The sequence below is a fragment of the Lepidochelys olivacea genome (genome assembly GCF_965140295.1).
Source record: "Lepidochelys olivacea isolate rLepOli2 genome assembly, chromosome: 19".
In the NCBI taxonomy this organism is placed as follows: Eukaryota; Metazoa; Chordata; order Testudines; family Cheloniidae; genus Lepidochelys; species Lepidochelys olivacea.
In genome coordinates, this window is record NC_140429.1 from 1,162,354 (window position 1) to 1,187,644 (window position 25,291).

At 46.2% G+C, this 25,291-nt stretch overlaps 1 protein-coding gene across 1 annotated transcript in view; it reads left to right on the forward strand.

Annotated features, from left to right (window-relative positions):
• The window catches only part of EPHA10 (EPH receptor A10), a 115,257-nt gene that overhangs the window by 12,384 nt on the left and 77,582 nt on the right, over nt 1–25,291 (forward strand). The window contains exons 2-3 of the mRNA XM_084609764.1: nt 4,330–4,394; nt 6,506–7,175. Coding sequence (XP_084465890.1) covers nt 4,330–4,394; nt 6,506–7,175 — 735 coding nt within the window. The remainder of the gene's footprint in view (nt 1–4,329; nt 4,395–6,505; nt 7,176–25,291) is intronic.

Here is a 25,291-nt window from a genome sequence, read left to right on the forward strand (position 1 = left end):
TATTCATCGCTCTAGATTTTAAAATAATGAAAGCACCATTACTGGGCTATTTGGTGATTAGGTAAAAAGTCCCACGAGTGTGGTGAATAATAATAATAATTCCTCTAAACGCAATTGTGATCTGGAAATACAGGTGCCTCATTTGCACATTCTCAGCTTGAAATGAAGCTGCAGACCATGAAATGCAGGGAGGGAGGTTATTTGCGAGAAGTACCGGTTTTGTCAGAATTTGTTGCTGTAAATAATTTCAGCACAGCTGTAATCCACTCTACTGTAATGTAGGAAAAGAGCATTATCTGAACTGTGCCCAGTGGATTGTGGCCAATTTGATTGAGTTCTGGAGTAAAATGTATTGTTTGCATTGTAACCAACACCCCGCTGCAAATGAATGATTTGAGGATGGAGAGAGCCAAGGTTTGTTTTCAGTTCACTCTGAACTTCACATCTTACAGATTATATTTCTTTTAAGTATTGCTTATTGTGCTGTCCAGAAACAGCCCTGTCTCTCAATTGGCTGCTCAGATACTGAGAAGCCTAATGCTGCTAAGCACCGTTGGTGGTGATCAGTGGAATTTATGAAGTGGTACAATATGGTGGGTATGGCAGGGGGCATAGCAAACGACCAAATCAGCAGTCATATCATTTGATGGAAGAACTAGCATCTGCTAGGAATGCACAGCAGAGGCTGGCAATTTAAGGCTCACAGATAACTAAACTTGATGGTGGGGGGGAATTCTGATGTGAATTAAAACTTCTTTGATTCAATGGAAACCGAAGGTAGAGATGCGACTAGTCATTCTCTGCTATTCAGAGGCAAGCAGGTCATGAACTGTATTTTGTCTGAATCTCCTGGTTCCCCTCCCCTCTTTCCTAGTCCCTCCCCCCGCCCATTCTCAGGTTGGCTTGGGAATCCCTTATTCTCTGGGGAAAACTTTATACCAAGGATACTTTTTAGTCATAGGTATTTTTAGTAAAAGTCATGGACAGGTCACGGGCAGTAAACAAAAATTCACGGTCCACGACTTTTACTATATACCCCTAACTAAAACTTGGGTCGGGGGGGAGGACAGGGGTGTTGGGGGGTGTGGCCCGGGACTCCCCCTGGTGCTGGGGTGGGGGAGGGTTGGCGGGGCTGGCAGGTTCCCTACCCGGCTCCAACCGGCATGTTCCTGTAGCTCCTAGGGGGAGGGGTGGCGGCTGGGGGGCTCCCTGTGCTGCCTCTGCCACAAGCGCCGGCTCCACAGCTCCCACTGGCCAGGAACCACAGCCAATGGGAGCTGTGGGGTGGTGCCTGAGGTTGCGGGCAGCGCACGGAGCCCCCTGGCTGCTCAACCTAGGAGCTGCAGGGACATGCCGGTGGGAGCCGGGGAGCCCCCCTCCCAGGTTAGCGCCACCCCCCCAGCCCTGAGCCCCCTCCCACACGCCCAAACTGCTGCTGCTGGCCCAGGTTGCTGCAGAAGTCATGGAGGTCACAGAATCCATGACTTCCATGGCCTCCATGACAGACATGCAGCCTTACTCATGAGGGAATCCGTAATGAAAAAAAACATTTTAATTATTGTCTGTTAACTGAATAAACAAGCTACCCTCTGTTTGTCTGTGACAGAAGTTATAGCCATAAATTCCTGAGAGCTTAATATCTTCATTCTATCCGTTTAAATGTTTGACAGTCTTTATATTCCAAAGTGGGTGTTAAAAATGAACATTTTAATGACTACTGGTGATAGTCTCTTCCAATAAAAGGCCCGTGTGGCACACATACACCTGAGAAATGTTTATCACTGTGATAAAAATGCAGATGGTTCCAGCCTATTATTTTTGGCATGAGCCTGTAGGAGATTAGCCTTTATACCCTGTTAGTTTTAGAGGGAATCCCACTGCAGAGAGACGGGGTCTTTATGACTTTCAGACGGGGGAGTGAGTTTGACCCTGCCTTTCTCGGGGTACTCTGCCAAGAGACCTGGTTCACTTCTGCACTGGAACAAATGAATGACTTGGTATATCCCCGGCATGGAAACTACAGCTATTGAGAGTAGAAAAGACCTGCTGGGTCATCTCGACCGTCCCAGGATCTGTCCCTGCTGGTGACCTGTGGTGTTTGGCCATTACATACGGGAATCGAAGTGGGCGTTCATATTTAGTGTAAAATGATATCTAGTATCTGAGGCCTGGTGGTGGCAATGGTGCATTTGGAAAAGGCAGCACCATTTTCCAGTGTGTCGGAAACTGACCTCGCCCAACCCCTTTTGAGTAATTCGGATCAGAAAGTGGGGAAATTTCCAGCAATTCTGTCGTTGTAAAGGTTTTGATGTTTGTAAAGTGGAACACCGTGCTTTGCTCCAAGGAGCCGGGTGGGTTAACCTGACCTAATCTCAAGCATTAAAGTCAATTTCAGTGTGGTATTTAATGTCAAGTGGTTGTCATGGGAGTAGTACTGAAAATCACTTGTTGTAATGTCCTGATATTTCTAGACCAGACTTACATGTGGGAGTCATGTCCCTTGGCTGATGTTTTGGTCGTAGTATGAAGGGCTGTGTGGCTAGGCACTACACAGAGGCCAATGCTTAGGTGTCTTTAGCTAGCTAAAGGTTTTTCTACTAGTGCCCATCACCATGGTATCTGAGCGTTTTGAACTTCTGGGATGAAAGCTGTGCCTCATTGAAGTTAGTGGGACTTTTGCCATGACCTCAGTGACACCAGCATTTCACCACTGAGATGTAATTTTGCGCTATAATGTGTATCCTGGGGTGGTTCTTGCCGCTGTAAAATAGACCACCCTGATAGCTACGATTACAGGGTAGCTGGGTAGGGCTGCTGAAGCTTGGTGAGGGAGCTCTGCCATCGCTGGCTTGTCGGAGGTACACAGGAAAGACTGTAGAAAGGCGATGAAAGGCTCCACGTGAGCAGTACAGTACAGACCCGTTTACGTGCGAATCCGCTGAACGTGCGGTAGCGCCAGGCCTCCCCGTGCTCCCTGTTTAACACGCGAGACTCGTGAACACGCGGTACGGGAAGTTGCTATGTGGTGCTAGAGGTTTGCTCACTAACTCGCTGACATAGCAATCGACAGGAAGTGCGGAGCGGAAACGTGTTGTACGTCTTTACCGCTGACGGGGAGGGAGAAGGGGCAGCAACGTTAAAGCGCTGCCGTGGCAAAGGACCCTGCAGCGCTTTAAGGTCCCTGCCCCTTTTGCCCCCCGTCGGCTGCTGACGGGTGGGGGGAGCAAAGGGAGCAGCTGCCCCGGGACTGGCGATTTAAAAGGGCCTGGGGCTCTGGACACCGCTACCACAGCAGCGGTGTTGGGAGCCCTGGGCCCTTTAAATCACCACGGGAACCCCGGGCAGTGCGGACCAGGTGGCCTGGAAGGGCTGGCTGGGGGGATGCTGACCCCTAGCCCCGCCCCTTCTGCTGGAGGCCCTGCCCCTTCCGGGGGCCAGAGCTGCCCCTGCCCCATACCGGTAAGTGTCCTGAGTTACTTTCACCCCTGTGTAGTAGCAGCAATGTTTTTATCAGATTACACATTTGAATTTATATTCTTGCAAAGCACCATTAACAGATAGGCCTGCAGTATTTGGGACGCTATTTCAGCATGGTCCTCTTAACCCATGGTCTGTTAACACGCAGTTGTGACGGCTTGACTCCCGACATCTGCGTGTAAACGGGTCTGTACTTTCAAGTAAGTTCTTGAACTTAACAGTTCTCTATTCACTTACACGTTTGTAACAAAATATTGGATGGTCTGTTCCCTGTCTTTCTCACCCCACCTGCCCCATGTTCAGGGCTCTGTGGTTACCCAGCGATAGTTGCTGACCCTTCAGCCCCCAAAGCAGCATGCCCTCTGTCAGTTTTGCTGCTGTTGTTGGCACAGTAGAAGTAAGCAAATGCAGAACCTGCAGCTTGGGTCTCAGCTGGTCAGGGAAGGCAAAATGGCCTTTGAAATAGTTTGAAGATGTGACAGTTGTCATCATTAGTCTTTAAGGTGCCACCGGACTCCTTGTTATTTTTGTGGATACAGACTAACACGGCTACGCCCTGATAGTTGTCGTCATTACATTTCAAGTGTCCGCTGGTGACAAACTGGGATTTTAAACTCTTTCAAGGTCTCCTTTAGAGCATGGCAGCGTCACTCCTGTGAAACTGCTCAGTGGGGTGTACGTCTGAGGCAGACTGTGCCCTTTTAAAAGTGAGAAGTGATCCGAATGCCGTTTCCAAATGGTCGAGCCAGCTGGTCATTTCAGAGGCTGGATGTTCAGTGTAGTTCGTCAGGGTGGTTGAGATGGGTGTGAGTTCTATAAATTCACTTTTTAACACATCTGTCTCCCATGCAGTTGTTTTGCTGGATTCTAAGGAGTCACAGGCCGAATTGGGCTGGACATCGCACCCATCGAATGGGGTAAGTAAAAACATATGCAAACATGTTCTGTCGCTATTACTCACCCGTCCCACCCTGGTCAGTCTGGTTAACTCTGATTTAGAGCAATGGTGTGCATCTAGCAGTGGTCTCCTCCTACACGTGTCTCCTGATTCTGCGTGGTGATTCCAGGCTGTCTGTATCTATGGGAAAGGCTTCATGGCTTGAGTGAACTAGCTTCAGCAGCTGAGTAATGCCACCTGTGGAAGTGCATTCGTTGGTGCACTCCCTTCAAGGAGGTGAAGACGGAATTCTTGATCCCTATGATCTCCTCAGGGGTGTCAAATGCTCTGTACTGTGGAGGGCCTTTGCTTTTTGCTATTGCTCATCTAGATAGGTATCTGCCTTCAGCCACTAATAGCGTTAGAATGATGGGTAGACAAAATTCTGCTTAAAATCCAGATCCCAGAGGTGAGCTGAGAAGCAGCAACACGTCTCTGTGATGCGAACAGCAGGCTTGACAAGCTGACACAATGCTGCTGTGACCTGAACGGTGATGTTTGTCAATCCCAGACAGCTGGGGAGAGGAGCTGAGTGAGTGTATTGATTATGTCAGAGGAACACTGCAGATTGAGCATAGCTCATGACAATGCGTTTTGCATTCTTGTACTAAGAAAAGGAACTCAAGTCAATTAAAGCTTTTCTCTGTAGTTCACTTTCCAGGCCAGTTGCCTTAAGGATTCACTCAGTTCCCCGATGAGCAGAAAGGGCCGGATCTCTGGAATTCTTGGGGAACTTGAGCCCATACGTATATGTGACTCCTGCATGATTTATAGTTTGTCTAAGTGAATGGCTGCATTGCTGCCTTTGTCTATAGCTGTGCCCACTTTCACCTGAAAGGGCAAATCACTGAAATCAGATGTTTCTTGCTGCACTTAACTCCCTCATCAGAAGTGATTCTGCATGTTTGGAGCTTGGCTCAGGGGTCAGCTGGACTGGAGCTGTGGGTGGCTGGGAACGAACTCCATTAGGGGGTTTCTTTGGTTATCTCACTGCAAACTCTGCCACCTGTGGAAGGACTTGCTGTGAGCAGCCCTCAGATCACTTCCTTCTCAGGGCTAAGATGATCTAATCACCATCTCATCAATCAGCACTTTCCTGGCCGCTGCAGGGAAATGCTACTTCACTTACACTTGGGTGAGCTTGTTCCTTGAGAGAATCAATGTCCTTGGCCTGCTTTCAGGCTGGGGATTGTCCCTGTTGGGTTTGAGGCACCCGGCTCCTTCATCACCAGCCATCTCTAGCTTCTTTTGATATTTGGCAGTGTGAGTTGCTTCTGGGTGAGAGTGCAAATACTACCTGTCCGGGAAGGTAAAGCCGTGAGAGACAGCCGGCCTTGGGGACTTTGCTCCTCACTCTGACCTGAGTTGCTCAGCGTTGCCGGAGTCATTCTTGTCAGGGAGGGTGGAGTCCTTCCTTCTCCTGCCCACCAAATGACAGGCGAGGAGAAGTTGGTCTGACACTTCCTCTCTCCTTACTCTCTCCCCTCCCCCTCTGGTGCTCTCTAATTAGGAGGGTAGTTTCCTCATTGGGGAGCTGTAATTACTGCTGTGCTATACTAAAATACAGCCTATGACCTAAAGCCAGTGGAGTTGCAGAAAGACTGGCAGTCACCACCTTCAGAACAGTTCGGTTGGTGCTTGGAGAGAAGAGGTCAGTCAAATGGGATTGGAAACTGGCCCTGATAATACACTTAACTATGACATTAGTCACTAATAAAGGGAATGCCATCCCTGGCCCTGCGGGAGTGAACTGGGGGATAGTGTACCTTGCCTCTAGCTTAGCAGACAAGACTTCTCTGGCTTTTAGAAATTAGATCCTTTTTAGACATTAAATTCTGTGTCCATTGTCTGTTACTGACTGTGTTTCTCCCTCCTAAATATTTAGAAATTGGAAAACACTGCAGAGTGGCTGTGTTGGGATTTGTGTATTCTGTGGGCTTCAGGGTTTTTTTAACGCCTGTTATAACGATGCATAGGTTAAGGGGTTTTTAGTGACTGTACTTACAATGATCTTGGTATGGAGGGGGCTTTACTTGAAAGACTGGTTCTCACTAAATAGCGGGTATCAAGATGTGTCTGTTCTTTTTATAGTGGGAAGAAATCAGTGGAGTGGATGAAAACTACAAGCCGATTCGTACCTACCAGGTCTGCAACGTCATGGAGTCGAATCAAAACAACTGGCTGCAGACAGGCTGGATTGCCAGGCGCAGTGGCCAAAGAATCTTCATTGAGCTGAAATTCACCCTGAGGGACTGTAACAGCATCCCTGGAGTGGCTGGCACATGCAAGGAGACCTTCAACCTCTACTACGTTGAGTCAGATTCCGATCTGGGCCGCAGTATCCGTGAGAACAAGCATACAAAAATTGACACCATTGCTGCTGACGAGAGCTTCACCCAGGGGGACTTGGGCGAGCGCAAAATGAAGCTGAACACAGAGCTGAGGGAGATTGGGCATTTGAGCAAGAGAGGCTTCCACCTGGGCTTCCAGGATGTGGGTGCTTGCGTGGCTCTGGTTTCCGTGCGGGTTTATTACAAAAAGTGCCTCTCCACGGTGCAGAACTTGGCGGTGTTTCCAGACACTGTGGCAGAAGCAGCATTTGCAACCCTGGTGGAAGTTAAGGGCACCTGCGTCAATCATGCTGAAGTAGACCTGGATAGTCCTCCCAGGATGCACTGCAGTGCGGAGGGGGCGTGGCTAGTCCCCATTGGGAAATGTACATGTAGTGCTGGCTTTGAAGAGAAGGATGATGGGTGTGAAGGTAAAAATGGCCATTCATGCTCTATTTCTATCTCAGGCCCCAATCAGTCCGTCACATTATTATACTGCGTCCAGCACCCTGGTATCAGAGCACAGTGTAAACACACGGAATTGCATTTTGTCACTCTTGTGTTTGTGGTGTTTTTAGTTCATTATGATTTGCTAATCCAATAACCAGAGTTTTATTTGGGGACCAGGGAATAAGGTATATTGTTTTTGGTGGTGGTGGTGGTTGTACTGTGCCGACTGATTCAGCAGCATCTAAGAATAGCTTCAGGTATTTTCCATAACTTTGTACGTGCCATAAAATGACTCTAGAACATTAATGTCCCCATTGTCGTGCTTTGCACTCAATTTAATAATTCAGTGACTTTACAGCTTGCAAGGTTACATTTAATGACAGCTGTAAAAATGGATATAACCCCTACTTAACTAGTGTCACTTTAATGATGCTGAAATTCACTTCAGTTTCTCTCTTTTAAAATGATGGTAAGAGAAAAACTCAGCATTACCAAGGGGCTGAGTGAGCCAGGGGGCTGGTGCTGTCCTTGGAATCAGTGTTTGGAAATGCTTTTGGAATGGAAGAGGATTATTTTGTTAATGTCTTTTTCTTAGTTCTTGGTCAGTACCTAATCTCAGCATTGTAGCAAATGCTTCTGTAAATCAAGTTAAAAATGTCAAAGTAACTAAGATGCATCTCTTCAAACAATTTCAAGTGGTGCTTTGAGTGGTGTTATCTGTGCAAATACTAGGAAGTTCTTGTGTACCCTTTTGTCACACGTCTAGTCGAGTGTCCCCTCTTGGGCACTGTCCAGATTGCTGTGAGGGGAACCAATTCTCGGATCCCGAGTGCTTGAGGCCTAACAAGTTCCTGTACTGCCCTTAGTCTGGAGTCCCAGCATGCAGATCCTCTGTCTAGCAACCCCTCTTGTGAGCTGAGGCCTCCATGCCCAACGGTCCAGCCCCTGTGGTCAGTGCTGACTCCCCCTCCCACCGTACTCCCCCAAAGCTTAAACACACCCTGTTCCAGAACTCCATCTGTGTGAGCATGCTGGTCCCACAGGTTAACGTTTCAAGGGCCTGAGATAGGTGTAACGCAATGCATATACAGCCTTTGCACAGAAATCTAATATGATTGCTCTTACTTAATCATACAAGAAATACACAGTTCTAGACAAAAATAATAAACTTTTCATGCATTTGCCTTGGTTTCCTCCCTACTCCAGAGCATTCTTTGGGCTGGGGTCAGTCTTCCCTGCAGGCCTCCAGGGTCCTTCTGTGGCTGGTTTGTCTTCCTAATCATGGCACCTCTCTCTCTTTCTGTCCAGGTCAGCTTGCTTTGACTTTGGTTGGTCCCACAGCTAAACTATGGATGGAACAAGCAAGCCATATGAGCAAAGTCTGAAGGAACTGGTTATATTTAGTTTGGAAAAGACGAGATTGAGGGGGAACATGATAGCGGTCTTCAGCTACTTGAAAGGCTGCCATAAAAAAGATGGAGAAAAGTTGTTCTCTTGCCACACAGCAGATTTAGATGAAATCTCAGGAAAAACTTCCTAACTGTAAGACCAGGAGGACAGTGGAACAGACGCCTCGGGAGGTGGTGGAAGCTCCTTCACTGGAGGTTTTCAAAAGGAGGCTGGCTAGCATCTGTCTTGGATGGATTAGACACAAGTAGTCCTGTATCATGGCAGGGGGTTAGTTAGATGACCCTTGTGGTCCCTTCAAACCCTGTGATTCTATTATTCTAAAACTGAGGTTATCTTGGTGACTGTCAGGGTAACTTTATTTTTAAGATTGCAGTGGCTCTGTAGCTATTGCGAAAATGCAGATTGCGTGAAACCCCAGCTACACTCTACTTCTGGAAGGCCATGCAAGGCTGCAGAAATCTCACACAGTGAAGAGGCGAGAGGAGACAGGACGTAAATATGTCCTAAAGTGCTAACATTTCTCTGGTAGAAATGCACCCATGTATTAGAAGAGTGAGCTCTGCCTAAGGACAACGGTTCAGTTGTCAAATGAATACTTGGTGCCATGCAAACCTTAAATTCCCTTTACAGGATGCAGTGTGTCGGCCATCTCACTCTGCTCCCTCCTCCTCCGGAAGGTGGGAAAGCCTTTAATGGTGCTCTTGGTAGTAGTGATTCACTTAATGCCCTCTTTAAGAAGACCATAATAAAACTATTGAATTGAAATCTTGGTATTGTTCATTGCTTCAGTGCTTGTGTGGCAGCTTGCCATGCTCTTCCCATCTGTTTGGAGTGGGGAATTTACATAGCGAGTCCCAGAGGGCTCTTGCTAATGTTTCAGGTTTCTCCGTGTTGAGTTTAAATAATTCATATTCTCTTAGGAAAAATATTTGAAGTAATTTAATGGACATAATTAAGTTTTTTTTTTCCCATTCACAGAAAGCAGGTCATTAGTCACTCTCTGTGGAGCTGCGTCTGATGTCTGGTCAAATATCAAAATAATTTTGAAAAGTGGAGATTTCTTTAAGCCTTGCATTAGCATAGTGCTAAGTGAATAACGTTAAAGATTTATGATGAAAGCATCCAAGGCAGCAGGAATTCTTCGACAAGGACAAAAAAATTAGCTTCACTTGAAGGCAAACAACAATGGCTTTTTGTGGATGTTAAAATCGACTGGCTGTGCAGCAAATCTGTCTCCAGTGCTTTGCTCCCAAGATCTGTTCTGAGAAGGGCCCTACTCCAGGTTAAAGTTTTCCAGGACCTCCTTCCCAGTGAAACTGTGACTCTGATCACTGACACCGGTGCGTTTGCCTACCAGTGAGGGAGAGAATCCAGTGGAGGGAGCAGCAATCCCAGCCCATGTGATTGCGGGCCAGCTCAAGCCGGCATGCCCCTGGGGAGCAGCAGCTCTGACTTGGGATAGTGGGAGCAGCAGCAGAAATCCTTTCCCAGGGTATCATTTTGGTTGCAAGGCACCATGCTGATATGTGAGCTGTGGGGTAAAGGCCAGGGTCTAGGGGAGAGTGTGTGCAGCGCTGTCTCTCACACACTGAGCTGGCCTGCCAGAGCGTTTGCCATGGTCTTTTCTCTCCCCCAAGGAGAGGGCCTCATCAACCCTGCTGGGTTATTCTGCTCCTCTGTCTGTTGAACACCCCCTCCCTTTCCCTCTGGGGCCATGTCTGAAACATGGGGCTTGACTGTTTTGCAATGAATTGCCCTGAGGCTCCATTTGCCTGTGAGTGTCACTGCCTGATTTGGTGCTGTGGCTGTGAGCAGGGCCCTTAATCTTAATGGGTTTCTCTGGTTCACTCTTTGTTGGCATCCGGAAGTACCTGTTCTTTTGTTCAAGGACAGTTCCCCGTTAAACTGGGATTAGCCCGAGGCAGACCATTTGTCTGGTGTAATGGGGGCCTGCCAGTTAGGAGGCCCTGCTCTTTGCCAGGCCTTTCCTCATGTTATGCTTCAGAGCTCCCTGGCCTCTGTCTGTTTATCCTTCGAGACCTTCTTTGACACCCTTCTGGCTGCACCTCATGTTTTGAGATTTGCTGGGAAGAAGTAACATGTACGGGACCACCAGTCACCTGGCATCACGTCTGCAATGAGCTCCCTAGGGCTGGTAACTCTCTGAATGCGGAGGGGCGGTGCCAAGCATGAGAGGGAGAACTGCCCCCACAGTAAGATCCTGCAGGATCATGCAGACTGCCCAGCTGAAATTGTGACCTGCCTGGGGGCTCTGCAGTAAGAGGATGCCATGCCACATGAGCACGTCAGGCAGGAGGCCATAAATGTGCCTGAAACATGGCTGCTGAGGGCACAAGTTCTGTGTGCTTGCTTGGCGCCAGGCAGTGGGTTATAGAGGTGGCAGTGAGCTGGATCAGAGCCGGTGCTGCCCCATGAAGAGGTCAGTAGGAGTCAGGCAACTCTTTGTGGCCTCCCAGCTGCTCTTCCCATGAGGGCTGCCGGTCACTATGAATAGAGTTGTACGGTGATAAAAAGCCATGGCGTGCCAGACCAAATCCAGCCCTGCTGTGAGCAATGGCAGCCCAGCTGACCTGGCATTACACCTACTAATGCAAGCTTGGATCTGGCCCCAGTCTTTTAAAACATGTGGAAACAAGAGAGCCTGCAGCAGGGCTGTGGCTCGGACAGAGCAATGAAATTATTGGAGCACCTCTGCCGGAGTTAACCTCTTCTCAGTATTCAGCCTTAAAGGGGAGTGCTGAGCAAAGCAGTGTCTGTCTGTCAGGACCTGATCCCCCTCCTCGGCCTCTGCTCCTCTCCCCCTACATAAGCCAGGACCTAGTGCTTTTTCTTTTACTCCCTCTTCCAAATGTTTCCTGCCTGCCCTGGTTCTGACGCTGTCATTAACGGAGAGTGCACCTACCCTGCGCCCTCTAGGAAGAGTGAAGAATTAGGCATTCATTGCAATGAGGAAATGATAAAGTAACTAAAGCTAGATGCATCTGAAAGTGTGTGATGCCCTTTGCAGATGAAAAAGCCAGGGCTGAATCTTTCTCCCTTACCAGTGGCACTGGCCCTGCTCTTGACTGGCCTTTAAAAATGAGCCCTTGAAGACAAGACACAAGCTGGCTCCTGAGCTAACTCCAGACCCGGGTAGCTGCCAAGCCAGGAGCCTTTCCCAATAAATCAATTTTTCATTTTCAAAATCTGCCCCATTCTCCAGCTCACAGTAAAAGTGAAGAACGGATTCTATTGTTTTAGATTTGTAATGTGCTGGGTGCACAGAGCTCACGGACAGACGTGTTTGATTAACTCTAACTCCAAATAGGAAGAAAAAATAAATTAAATGGTGGCAGGGAATGAGAACCACGCGAATAGCCCCCCCCCTCCCCCCGGACAATAGCATCCTTTTGTAGTTCTCCTCGGCAACCTCTAAACTTGAGCTACAATGACCCTGGTCGCAAGCATGGTGCACTACATCCAGATCAGAGTCTTGTGAACCAAATGAGCGATGGGGTCTGTAGGAAGCGTATCAAGACTTCTGGTCAGTTTTATTTCCTGTCTTGCTGATCAGTACCTCTTTAGTTGGGTGCTATAAAATTGGGCATTAAAGCTGGCATCTCTAGCAAAGCAAAAGGGATGGGGATCGACACAATGAGAGTTGGATAAAATAAGTGGGGCGGAGTCATGGACTTTGAATGGGTGGGGAGGATGCAGAGCTTAAACTTGATGTGGTAGAGAAGGAAGCTCATTTAAGACATGCTTTTCTCAGTGGGGAAGAAACGGATTTCTGTGTCTTCTTGAATTTGCAAGGCTGGGTTCTAATTGGATTATAACGCTCTAGTATTCTAGTGATTAAAGTACTGAGGTTATTGTAGTGGTAAGGGAACATTCATGGTTTAGCACAGTAATCAGAGATTTTTTAAAAAGGACTAATAGGATTTATAGCATGCACTGATCACTGCTGCAATAAATCCAAATATTTTTGCTGTTCATCTTTCTATACAGTTGCTTTCATCCTAACGGATCCCAAGGCAGGTGACAAACTTTGTATGTGTTCTCATATATTATAAATCACTTCACCAGCCACTGAAATGCAGCCACCTCTAGGGTAGAATGAGGTAGCTGTTGACTGTCTTCTCAAATAAGATGAGGTTCTGTCACTATAAATACATTTGAAACATTCTTCTTGTTTAGCTGGGGCTGCAGCCAGATGCTGCTCTGTGCTTATCTTGATTTTGAAATCTAGCTCCAGTGATCACATAGTGAGTGAATTAAAGGTCTTATTACACTGCAGCTGATCAGACCTGTCCACTCCTGCTTTTTTCCTGACAGGCTTCCCAGCAGCTGTGTCCTTTTACCCTTAATATCATGAGACACATGCTTTGGCCCCTACGTATAATTTACTTTCCAGTGTATGCAATATCTTTTGTGTAACTGAAGCCCTAATGTAGAGACTCTGCCTGCCATTTGTTCTAAAGTTCTCTCTGCTTCATCTTCTCCATCCTTCTCCTCTTTGTATCTGCAAGGAGAATTTCAACAAAGCCCAAGGTTAATATTTACCAGCCAGATTTGTTGCAAATGAGACAACTTCCACCAGAGGGTAAATTAATATGATGGAGACCAGATTCCAAAAATAGCTATCAGCCGCTTTTCTTTGACAGAAACGTAAATTCGTGCTGTAGCTAAGGTTTCTTTTCAATTTATTTCTGCCCCGTTTTGACGGCCCTGGTGGGAGCTGGCTGCGCGTTAGTATTCTGCTGGGCTTGCAGCAGGCACTGGAGAAATAGCCTCTTTGTATGTCGTTCTTACTTCACCTCTATCACCTGCCAGTCAGCATCTTTTTCCCCTCAGGAGGCTATGATCTAATTAGCAGGCAATTCCACAGGCTTTAGGACACCTTCCTTGTGGGGATAATGGCACCGAAACCAATTTGGGGAGGGACATGGAATCTCTACTGCTTTGTCAGGATTTAAAAAATCCTGTTAAAGTGAATTTAGTGCTGGCGTAAAGGGCCAATTTGACAGGTCGGGATGGTCTCTTGTTGCAAAACCATGCTCTGAAGTGTCCTCTGTTTGCCAGAATCTGGGAATGGGCGATGGGATGGATCACTTGGTAAATTGTCCTGTTCTGTTTATTCCCTCTGGGGCATCTGGCATTGGCCACTGTCAGAAGGCAGGATACTGGACTAGATGGACCTTTGCTCTGACCCAGTGTGGCCGTTCTTATGTGCAGAAGAGGTCCAGGCACAGCAGTGGTACTGCATGCTCCTGATTCCTTGGTCTGCCTCAGGGTTAACCGGGCAGGACTGATCTCACTGGAGTTCAGCCTTGTCTCGTATCTGCCGTGCTGTAGGAGCTAGCGAGATGGCAAAGGGACAGTCCACATTACAAGCCACCCCCATAAAGAAGCTGCCTGTGAGCAGTGGATCAGTCTGGAAAGTTTCTCGGGGTGGGGTGGGGGGGTAATAGAATGTGCCAGGATGTGAACCACTGCCGAAGGGTTAAACTATCTATAAATGCAGCAATGCTTCTTTCTCCAAATGCCCACCTCGCTAACCCTCTTTCCCCTTCTCTATCCTTAGTACACTGAAAGCAAAGCTTAGATTGTGAGCAGTCCCCATTTATACTGTGCCTTGCTGCCCCTATAGTTCTCCTCTTCCTCCTAACTACAGGGAGTTGGATTTAATCATTCCTGGTCTCAGGTCACTAGGTCTTTTCCTTAAGAGGTGCTGACAAGAACTCAAATTAAATCAAATACTCAGGTGACATTAATTAGAGAGAGATTCTTGACACTAAGACCCAGCCTACCTTAGAAAGCATGGTTATGACACAGACCATCAGTATGTGTTAATGATGGGAAGAGCACACACTCTGACATGAATATGGAAAGGCTTTAATATTAACATAACAAGCAGGGCACGTTCTAATTGACTCTGTCTTGTGCTCTGCATGCTGAGATGGAAATGTGGATTTTGCTCCTGGACACCTGAAACTGTGCTAAATTTTAATCAAACTTTCCAACAGATTTCTACTAGTGGCGTGGGACATAGCATGGGCTTAGCCCAGTGCTCGGGAACACCACAAATGAGATGGCAATTAGAAATGGACGTGCACACTTAAGAACATCGGGGCACCATCCCAGAGGGGGTGATGGACTAGTATTCTACTTTCATAAGGTAATTCACACTGAATTATGTAAAAAGAAAAGGAGGACTTTTGGCACCTTAGAGACTAACCAATTTATTTGAGCATAAGCTTTCGTGAGCTACAGCTCACTTCATCGGATGCATGTAGTGGAAAATACAGTGGGAGATTTTATATACACTTATGTATCACTTTTAGAAAATGCACTCTTACGTGTCCTGGGCTTGGAGCCCTTTGTGCGGCAAAGCGCTTTTGGGGATGAGGGGCTCATCTCGTGAGCTGCTAATCTGTTCATGGGAGAGATTCCTCTGATTTCTCCTTTATTTGTTTAACATATTGAATGAATTACTGTGGTAACTGCAACCACACTCAGTGTGAAGGAGCAGACTCTAGAGACACATCCTGTCAAACGCTTGATGGTCATGAGTTCTGTCCTGGGCTTATAGTAGTTAATGCAGAGAAGGAAAATGTACGTAAACGCTCTCCTAACAGATCAGGGTGATGGTAACACTAAGCGCTGTGTGCGTCTGTTTTGCTGTTGAGGGACACGCTTGTCCCACAAGTCATATTGGCAACTTACTGGCCTCATCAGCTCATTATCTAAATTGTTGTTGGGTAACTGGTGTGAAACACATTCTCTTCCCAAGTTGCTGATTGGATTTTTGAGCAGCCAGTCAGACTTGACACAGCACATAGCATTGGAGCTGTTAATTCACTGTGTGAGTAATTGCAGATGTTGCTTACTCACTAATAAATCTACAGCAAATAATGGCCCAAATCCCTACTTACCCATGGACTTGGGCTGGGACAAAAACCTCTTTAAATATGGATTTTTTTTTCACTTCTCTGGTATGACATGTTCACTTTATTTGCGGGGCAGGGGAATCTCGTGGTTCCCCCTGCTGTCTATTGGCCATTGAAACCCCATCACCCCACACTGGTGATGGAGATTCTGCCCTCTACAGGAATCAGTCTGTGGGAAGATAAGCATGTTCAGTGAAAAGAACAGGAGTACTTGTGGCACCTTAGAGACTAACAAATTTATTAGAGCATAAGCGTTCGTGGGCTAAAACCCACTTCATCGGATGCATACATTAGGTCTCACCCTTTCATGAGTGTGGAACGTGGGGTGGAGCATAAGTAACTAACCTAATCCTTGCTTGAAAGGTGCCATTATAATTGAGGCCATGCAATGTCTAGGCAGGAGTGGTGGGAGCTTTAGTTTTCTTTCATGTTACGCTCTGTGCAGGTTGTGTACACGACCGTGTCAACAAGCACGGTGTAGTACCCGCTGGGCTGTAATCCTGTAAAATCAGCCGTCCAGCGGAGCGTGAGGGGGTCTCGTGTTCCCATTGCCACTCACTGAACAGTGGCTGTAACAGCAGGACTCTGCTTGACCACTCATCTCCTTTAGAAGAGCGAATGACTCGTCCTGCTGATGGTTAGCTTTCCAAATACACACCACCTTCCTGCCCTGGAGAAGGGCTGTGTAACTGTCTAGTGTTTTGTTGATCCCTGAAGCTAATCGTTTGCCCCGTTGTCTTTTTCAAGTGTGTGCTGGGGTGTCTTTGCCTATATCCAGTATGTTGCTTTCCTATTTTGCTCTTCCCACAGCCCCCTGTTAAGTTAAATTAATACCATCCTACAGGAAATTCTAATAACCCAGTAAACAGAAGCTTCCCCTTGCTGACCATGTCCCAGTCAATGTTCATGAAATTATTACCTTTTAGCATTCTTAGATGGTTACGTAGCAATTCCAAGACCATCACACGCACAGGCAGAAGTGACATTCAGGAACTTCTAACTTGTTCCAGTCTAATGCAAAAGCACCTTTAGAAACAGCGGGAAACAAGGAGAGTCAGCACCACTTGACCAGCCATCTCTCCAAACCCATCAGCAAGTTCCCTGTGGGAGCTCTGTCCTGTGTTGCAGTTACTTCTGAATAACCGTTCATCTTCTGACTTGCTGCATCAATGGCAAAGGCCCCTGGTCAAGTGTGAACTCAGCAGAGGGAACAGTCAAGGTTCAGTGAGAAAAGTTTATTTTGAAATGTTGATAGAAAAATAAAATGTGCAAATGAGAATCCTAGGAAAGGCCTTTTCCCTGATCCTGAAGTTGGAGATACAGCCATGGTCAATGACCAGTAGCCTTACACTGCACCTCAGAGTGATGAACTTCTGTTGAGCTCAGCTCTTCCTAGCTGCATTAGACATTTGGAAAAGGGGAGTCTGTGTGACAGGCTCCATCTCATGCCCTGTGTGCCATCCCTCTGTGAGCAAACTGTACTTCTGCAGGAAGTCAAGATGCTCCCAACGACCCTGCTGTTTCTCCAGGTGTCTCCTGCCTGTTCCATTCCTTCTAGTCTTGCCCAAGCAGCTTCTGCCATGAGACTGTGACAGAAAGAGCTGATGTTGGGAGAGCATAGTAATGGACAAAATGAGTCTGACAAGGGACAGCCAAGCAAAACTTCCTGCAGAGCCGAATGTTTGTTGCCAGGCTTGGGACTCTGTGCCCAAACCCCTACAAATGTTGCACTGGTCACTAGGTTTGAGTCCCCATAGACAAGTCACCTAGCCCCAAACTCTCCTCCATTCTCCCACCAAGACACCTGGGTCAGCCGCTCTTCTATGTCCCCGCTCGTATTGCAAATGTGATGCTTCTCCCACCCGTCCCTTCTCAGAAACATTCCAAGTAGTTTAAAAGGAGCCTGAGGAGGAGGGAAGGGAATGCGGTGGAGCTAGTGGGGTTGCTGATGCAGAACTTTCAGCAGCTGTGTAGATTTTTGCAGCATACACAAGTTTTTCCAAAATTCTGTAGATGGGAAATGAAAGCTGTGCCCCGTGTTGGGGGAGGATTCTGGCCAGTCACATCACTCTCTCTTGCATTCCTATCAGCTTGGAGCTGTTTGGCATGTTTGTTTATGTGGGGATTGCTGTATTGGCCAGAGTCTGTGGGACTGAAGGTAAAGTCATTAGCTGTTCTGGAGTTAGGAGCCTGCTTTTCCACCTGAGAGGCTCCCAGCAATGCTGCTGGGTGCTCTGGGGAAGGGATTAGCAAATGGGATAATTAACAACCTGCAGATATGGTGTGCGCCTTTGGAAGGCTTCCTCACTGGCTGAAAGGGGCCCTGTATTTTGCAATGTGTTTTTAATTAGTAACAGTACTGTGCCCTTTCTAGCACCTTCCACCTGAAGGGTTCCAAGGACTTTACAACCACTAACTCAGCTAGTGTTAGTTATTTTGTTCATCTCTAAGATGCCACAAGTACTCCTCGTTTTTTCAGCTAGCGTTGTTAGCACTTCCCGATGAGAGACAAGGCCCACGTCGATCGTCATTCCAGTTACAAGGAAACGGTCCCAGAGAATGGTAGGTGCCATTGGCACTTGCTTAGAGCTGTGCAATGGGGACAAACAGCTTCGTGCTTGGTTATGCAATGGGATTCTGCAGTGGGCAGCATTGTACCTCTGCTGTGTGATTAGGCCAGAGCATGTTATTAATAGCTTGAATTGGCTGTTGAATCTAACCGAGTGCACAGTATAATTATGTTCTCTGACAGCATGTAATTGTTGTTGGTAATGATGAGACAAGATTTACGATGGCAAAGCCTGGCTTGTTATCGGGGCTCCTCACCCATTCTTTACGTACTCGAAACACTGAACATCCAGAGACACAAGGTGGGGGAGGGAATAGCTTTTACTGGACCAACTTCTGTTTGGTCAGAGAGACAAACTTGCGAGCTACACAGAGATTGCCTTCAGGACCTGAAGAAGAGCTCGGTATAAAGCTCAAAATCATTTCTCTCACCAATAGAAGTTGGTCCGATAAAAGCTATTCCCCCACCCACCTTGTCTCTCTATTAGCCTGGCAGCAACACTGCCCTGTACCTCTAGACTACTGCCCGAGAGTGCAAACGCAGCATGGAAACCTTCAGTCTGCCTGTGCTCTGGGTGTTTCTTTCTCTTCCTTTGGCAGTTGCTAACAGTCCAGCTATTTCTCAGATGCCACCAATCTGCCTCAACCTTTGGGGAAATGCCTCTTGCTGAGCAGCCACCATCTCTGCCCAGTGACCATCCCTTTGTCAAAGGCAAGGACTTTGATTTGCAAATACCTCCCCACCTTTCCCCATCGTAATTCAACCAGCTAAGATCCTGCTGCAGCACAGGCTCGGAACTGTGGTCCGCCAAGGACAATTAAATTGGGCCACGGCCTTTCTTGCGCTGATATATAAAGAAGGCCTGAAGTATCTAGTTTGGTTTTTACTGCAGAAATCTCAGGGCAGAAGTCTTTTCTTTCCTATATTTGGCTTCTTGAGCCCTTTAGCTGAAGGGTTGGTGCGCAGAGCCCTTAACAAAAAGCTTCCCTCTGTAGGACTTCTCTACCATTCAAATTGGTTATGGGTCAACTTGAATCTTTGTGTTAAAAGGCCACACAGTGTGTTGCAAATCTGGCTTTTTAGCGCACGTGATCAGTCAAAGCATGAGCATATAGCTGCAGAACGAGTTATCCTGCAGCAGCAAGAAAATAGCTTTAACTAAACAGGGAAACAAATCTTCACGGTGTCTAATCAGGCCTCATTTACATACAGAGCTGATTGGAATTTTTTACCACAATTTTTTTCCTGTCAAAAAGGGGATTTGTTGAACTGTAACAAGAAAATCTCACTTTGGATTAAATTGTTAGATTTTTTTTTTTTTTGAAGGAAAATTTTGAAATGAAATTAAAATTTTGTTTCATTTTAGTTTTTGAAAACAAATAATTGGTGTGTCCCCATCTTTCTTCCCTCTTTGCCTCCTCTCCCCCTTTTGACACTGAGTGTAATATAATGTATCATGCCCAGGGCATGTGTGGGGATTTTGTTTTATTTTATCATTTTGTAACTTTTCAGTTCTTTCCCAACTTTGGAAGAATTGCAGCGTGGCAAAGTTAGTGTTTCAGTTTTCCTTTTGCTTCTCTCTAACTTGTCCAAAGCTGGGGAAGTTACAGAATGTTAATGGGGAAAGAAAGAATGGGAGAAAACCCAACCTCTGCCTCGGGCTCTGTCCACACTACGCAGTTTTTAGCGACGAGGCTGTGCCTTTACAGCCGTGCAGCTAAAAGGTGCGCAGCGTAGCCGCTGTTTGTCAGCAGAAGAGAGCTCTCCTGCTGACAGAAAACTTCCACCCCCAACGAGCGAGCGGCATTAGCGTTATCAGCAGGACAAAGCACTGTTCACACCAGTGCTGGTCATCGACAAAACTTTCGTCTTTTGGGGGGGGGGGTGTTATTTTAACACCTCAGAAGGACAAAAGTTTTGTTTTCCGCTTGCCAGTGTAGACATAGCCTCATTCATTGTTACAGTCCATGCCAAAAAGAGAAGACCTGTCCAAAATTGATTTTTTTTTTCTGTTTTAGAATACTGATATGAAACAGCAAAATTGATTTGACTCAAAATGAAATCTTCCTGCAAAAAAGTCAGATTTTGAATGAAATGTTTCATTTTGAAATCTTTCACAGGGGGATGGGGAGAGAAGTTGGATTTTCAACCAGCGTTACATGCAGGAGTTGTCCAGTATCTTAACCTTGCTAATTTTCTGGTCATCTATAGAGACTTCTAAGACAGGTTGAACAAGACCTGAATGTCTGTTACAGTGGGGACATCGCTGCTTTTTTAAGAGTATTTGAAAGGGGGAGATTAAACCTTTCAGGCCCTTTCTACCCATCATAGAGAAGCAAATAAAGACACAGTGTTTTCCTGCCACGGACCCTAAGATGGGGACTCAGCAAAAAATGGAAGAGGTTGGCACAGCTGCAGGAACTGAGTTGAGCATCAGTGTTTGCTTGACATGTGAGAGGCTTGACACAGAGAGCTCCTCACTGAGAGGTTAGTGGGTGCTATAATCGCTTACTCCCAGAGGCCAGATGAGGATGAGGGAGCAGCAAGTAAATCCAAATGCCTCCCCTCCAGTGTCTTAAACTCAGGACTTGATTTAGTGTCTTCTGCCAGAAGCTGGCAGTGAAGTTTCTTCATACAGAGGAAATGCAAACATCAGCTTTATAAAAGGCAGTTGCTGGCACTGAGTGAGTTATTGGTAATGTCTTTCCTGTATTGGCACTCAAATGCGTACTGCCCTTTTGTCCTTGTAAATCCTAAGCGTTATTTGTTTGCATTGCACATCAACCCTTCTCTCGCTGTCCTCAGTATTCATCCTGTACTTGAACGGCAGAATTACTGGAATGTGGAACAAATAAGACTGTACTAGAACTAAGACGAGAGGGGCAGATGTGGGGATTCAGGAGCTGCAGAAATAGAATATATTTATTTCTATAAAATGTGTAGGTTTTAAACACAGGTGTTTAAAGAAAGACTCCATCTTCGCTAAATAGGGACAGTGCTTTTGTGGCATCTTTCCACGTGGCTGGGACGGTGTGTCTGAATAGTACTTGTTTAGATGGGAAGTCTGGTGCAACATCTGTCTCTTTGTTCTGTTTGTACAGTGTCTAGCATAGCGGGGTCCTGGTCCATGTTTGAGTTCCTTGGCACTATGATAATACAAATAACTAAGAATAATAATACCTAAATCCTGGAGTGCTCCATGCCATGTTGGGAACAGAGACGCTTACATTAGCCAGGTAAGAAAGCAGAATTCAAAAAGGTTGAAGACCATCTGAGCCTTGAGATTTGATGGGGGCCACACACACTTTCTCCTGTGCCTTTCCTTATGAGAGATGTTTCTGCTGTAAATTTCTTTTTGGAGTGCTTATCAAGCTTGGGGATATTTTATTGTCCTGTAAATACTATTGCTATGTTATGGTGTGTCTGACATAATTAGGGCCCTGGAAATCATGGCAGAGCTAGATACAAATTACCCAATGACTCTTAATTTTAGCATGAAATACTCAGAAAATTACAAGACTCAAACTTGTTTGCATAATTCCTGTCAAGCTTAAGGTTCTAGATGCTGGGCTCCTAGATGGACATACTAATTGTTCTACTGAAAGGCAAGGCCGGTGATAAACATTGCACTCTCAGCCAGGGGAACTCTGGAAGGCAGGTAGGTTCCAGGTTGTTATCTGGGGTAGGCTGGGGATATTCCTGTGTAATGTACGGACTGACCTGTAACTTGGTGAATTACGTTACGAAATTGAAACCGACAACCGTAAACTACAGTTGGCTTCTGTTGATGTTTCTGCTTTTATGTGGCCTTGGGGAGAGCTCTGCATAAATAGAAATGTTTATAAGGGTTTTTGTTCAGTACTGGTGATTGCACTGAATTCAAGTGAATATTTTTGTGGACTTCACATAGTGGGATATTTCAGCGCTGCCTTACTGAATACAGTTGGGGTATTTAATTTTCCTTTAGATAAAATCACTGAATTTAATTTCTCCTAGTAAGAGCTTATTAATATTTCAAGACATGCTCAAAATTCTGGCATCTGGACATAGTTTATTTCACTTGTGTTCTTAAAATTATTTAAGAAGGGCAAAAAACATACTGTAGTGTTGTCCTAAGGATTTCAAAGAGACTGAGAACACATTAGACTGTAGACTTTGAAAAGTATTGTTGAATACCAGTTCTCTAGCAGAAGAAAAACCACCTTTTGATTTCCCTCCTGTTCCAAAGCGGCCCAGTTTGAAAGATCCATTTTAACAGTAAGGTACCAAGATAACAGGAGTTTAAAAGGGAAGAGCATAATTGTCCCTTGAAGAACTGATCCACTGCTAGTATTGATCTCTTTCATACTGACTTTGTCCCTCTTCCACGGGCATGGAGATTGTACAAGATGTCCTTTTCTTCCTCACAGTGGGGCTCTGTTCCAGTATTGCTCACCGCCTGCAAAATATTGATGACACTTTTTGCAATAAGACAAGGCAAGATTGCAAACCCAGCATGTATGGGGAAGACAGGAGAGCTCCTCTGTTAGACAATGACAGTTGTTGACTAGGCTTTTTCCCCAGCTCAGGAGCTGTACCACTGTAATGATGCTGGTTCTGGTGGGACCCAACTGAGAGTGCCAAGTATCAGAGGGGTAGCCGTGTTAGTCTGGATCTGTAAGAGTGGCAGAGAGTCCTGTGGCACCTTATAGACTAACAGACGTATTGGAGCAGGAGCTTTCATGGGTGAATACCCACTTCGTCGGACGCGTTTAACTACATGCATCCGACGAGGTGGGTATTCACCCACGAAAGCTCCTGCTCCAATACGTCTTCTAGTCTATAAGGTGCCCCAGGACTCCAAGTCAGGACAAATTGCTTCAAGCAGGGCAGTTACCACCCAAGGCTGGGGTTTTTTCACCTCTAAGGCAAACCAAACCAGCCAGACAGAGAGGACTTTAGTTTTACCCCACTGGCTAACCACAAGTCACACAAGCAATTCCTTTAGACACTCCAGTTTCCCAGTATCACCACCAGTGCCACTCATTATGGGGATGAATGGTTATGAAAACTAATATCCCAGTAAAAGAAAAAAGGTTCTCTCGATCCCAAAGGACCAAGCCCCAGACCCAGGTCAATATACAGATCAGATCTTACCCACAAATCACGCTGTTGCCAATCCTTTAGAATCTAAAATCTAAAGGGTTATTCATAAAAGGAAAAAGATAGAGATGAGAGCTGGAATTGGTTAAATGGAATCAATGACATACAGTCATGACAGAGTTCTTGGTTCAGGTTCAGTGATGGAATAAACTGCAGGTTCAAATCAAGCCTCTGGAGTACATCCACAGCTGGGATAGGTCATCAGTCCTTTGTGTAGAGCTTCTGTTTGTAACAAGGTTCCTCCAGAAGTAAGAAGCAAGATTGAAGACAAGATGGAGATGAGGCATCGGCCTTTTATATTCTCTTGCCATGTGGTCTGTCTTTCTTTGTTCCAAAGACAAGCATTCCATCACACGGCATGGAAAAACCTGAGAGTTCTGTCCATAGGCATGTCCCTGCACACCTTGGTGAGTCGCAAGGCGTCTACCTTCTCTCTGTGGGTCAGTTGTATAGCTGATGGTCTTTAATGGGGCATCAAGCAGGCTAGGCAGAGCTGACACCAACTTGTGCTATGCTACTGGATGACACCCCAGACAAGTTTGAACTACAGACAGTATAAAGCCAATACTTACAACTTTAAATAAAAAAATGATACATGCATACAGATAGCATAATCATAACCAGCAAACTATAACCTTGTCTTAAACACCTTATTTGATCCCCTTTATACAAGATTTGGTGCCACTATAGGACTTTGGTTGCAACAATGATCTATACGCTCCCAGTTCATGTCAATAACGTCACAACCACTTACACTTTATTATAGATTCCAAGGCCAGAAGGGATCATTGTGATAATCTAGTCTGATCTCCTGTATGGGGGATGTGGAGAAGCCTGTAGAATTTCCCCCACCCTGTCCTGCCCACCCTCTTCGAGGGGGTTCCCGCAGTAGGTGCTGGAGCAGCATATAAATAAGACATTCAATAACATGCCTATATGAGTGGAAGAAATTGCTCTGTAGAGATTGGTGTGTCCTTAACTAATTGAGCCTTCCTGCCGCTGCCTGTCTCTCCTCCACTTCCTTGCAGATGCCAGGTGTTGATTGCTTAGTTACAAGAGGGCTGGTGGTGATTCCTGAGAGGTGCCCATCGTAATGAACGGCAGCTCAGCTTTGATCTGTGGTGCAGGGGCAAAAGTCTGGACAGGAAACGTGAAGATGATTTTTCCCAAGAGCCCTGAGTTTTCTTCTCGAACAGGCCATGTGGCCACTGTTTGATTTAAAAGATGCTCTTCAACAGAGCTGACCCTTATTTTAAAGTAAGACCTGCTGCATTAAGTCACTGATCGAGTGCAACAGTTTTAAGGAACAAATACCCGATGTTTTTTTCAGAAATATCAGGGAGGGGCAATTTCAAGTGGGGTAAACTCCAATTAGCTCCATCAGTGCAAGCTACACGTATGGGTCAGCACCGGGCTAGCTGTCCCACGGGCTGGGCATTGATTGCTGAACAAGAGCTATTCCCTAGCGTAGACCAGGCCTGGGATGAGGAACTGGGAAGGTAGTGAGATCTGTCAGACTTCTGAATGAGTCTGCGTAGAGAGCAATGACACAAAGGCTTCTCTTCCAATTTTCCTCCAAGTAAATTTCCAGTAATGATAGCAGATGTGACACATTGGTATCAGCTGCATCTCCATCCGGATAAGTGTCCTGCACACTCTGCTGGTATTTCTCATCTTGATGTAATTGGTGTGTGTAGCCCAGGAGTAAAACACAAGAGATTGCAGCCCTAATGAAAACACACTTGAGCAATCTATCTCACCTGAAATTACTTCTGTCTGAAGAATAATTTTTTTCTCTTCCTAGGTAGGTCTAGAGAGTTGAACAGTTTGTTCTCTTGTGGTCAGGGGCTGGGCCAGTTTGTGTCTTGAGCAGCCAGATGGTATGCTAAGCAGCAGGCTTGTGTTCTGCTGTATTTAAGCTTTTTCTTGCAGTGCCAGAAAATAAGATATTTGCAAGAGCAGACCAGTATGCTGCCCAGAAATCTGCCCCATAGCTGGGCATACCCAGGGGCAGCTACCTCTGCTG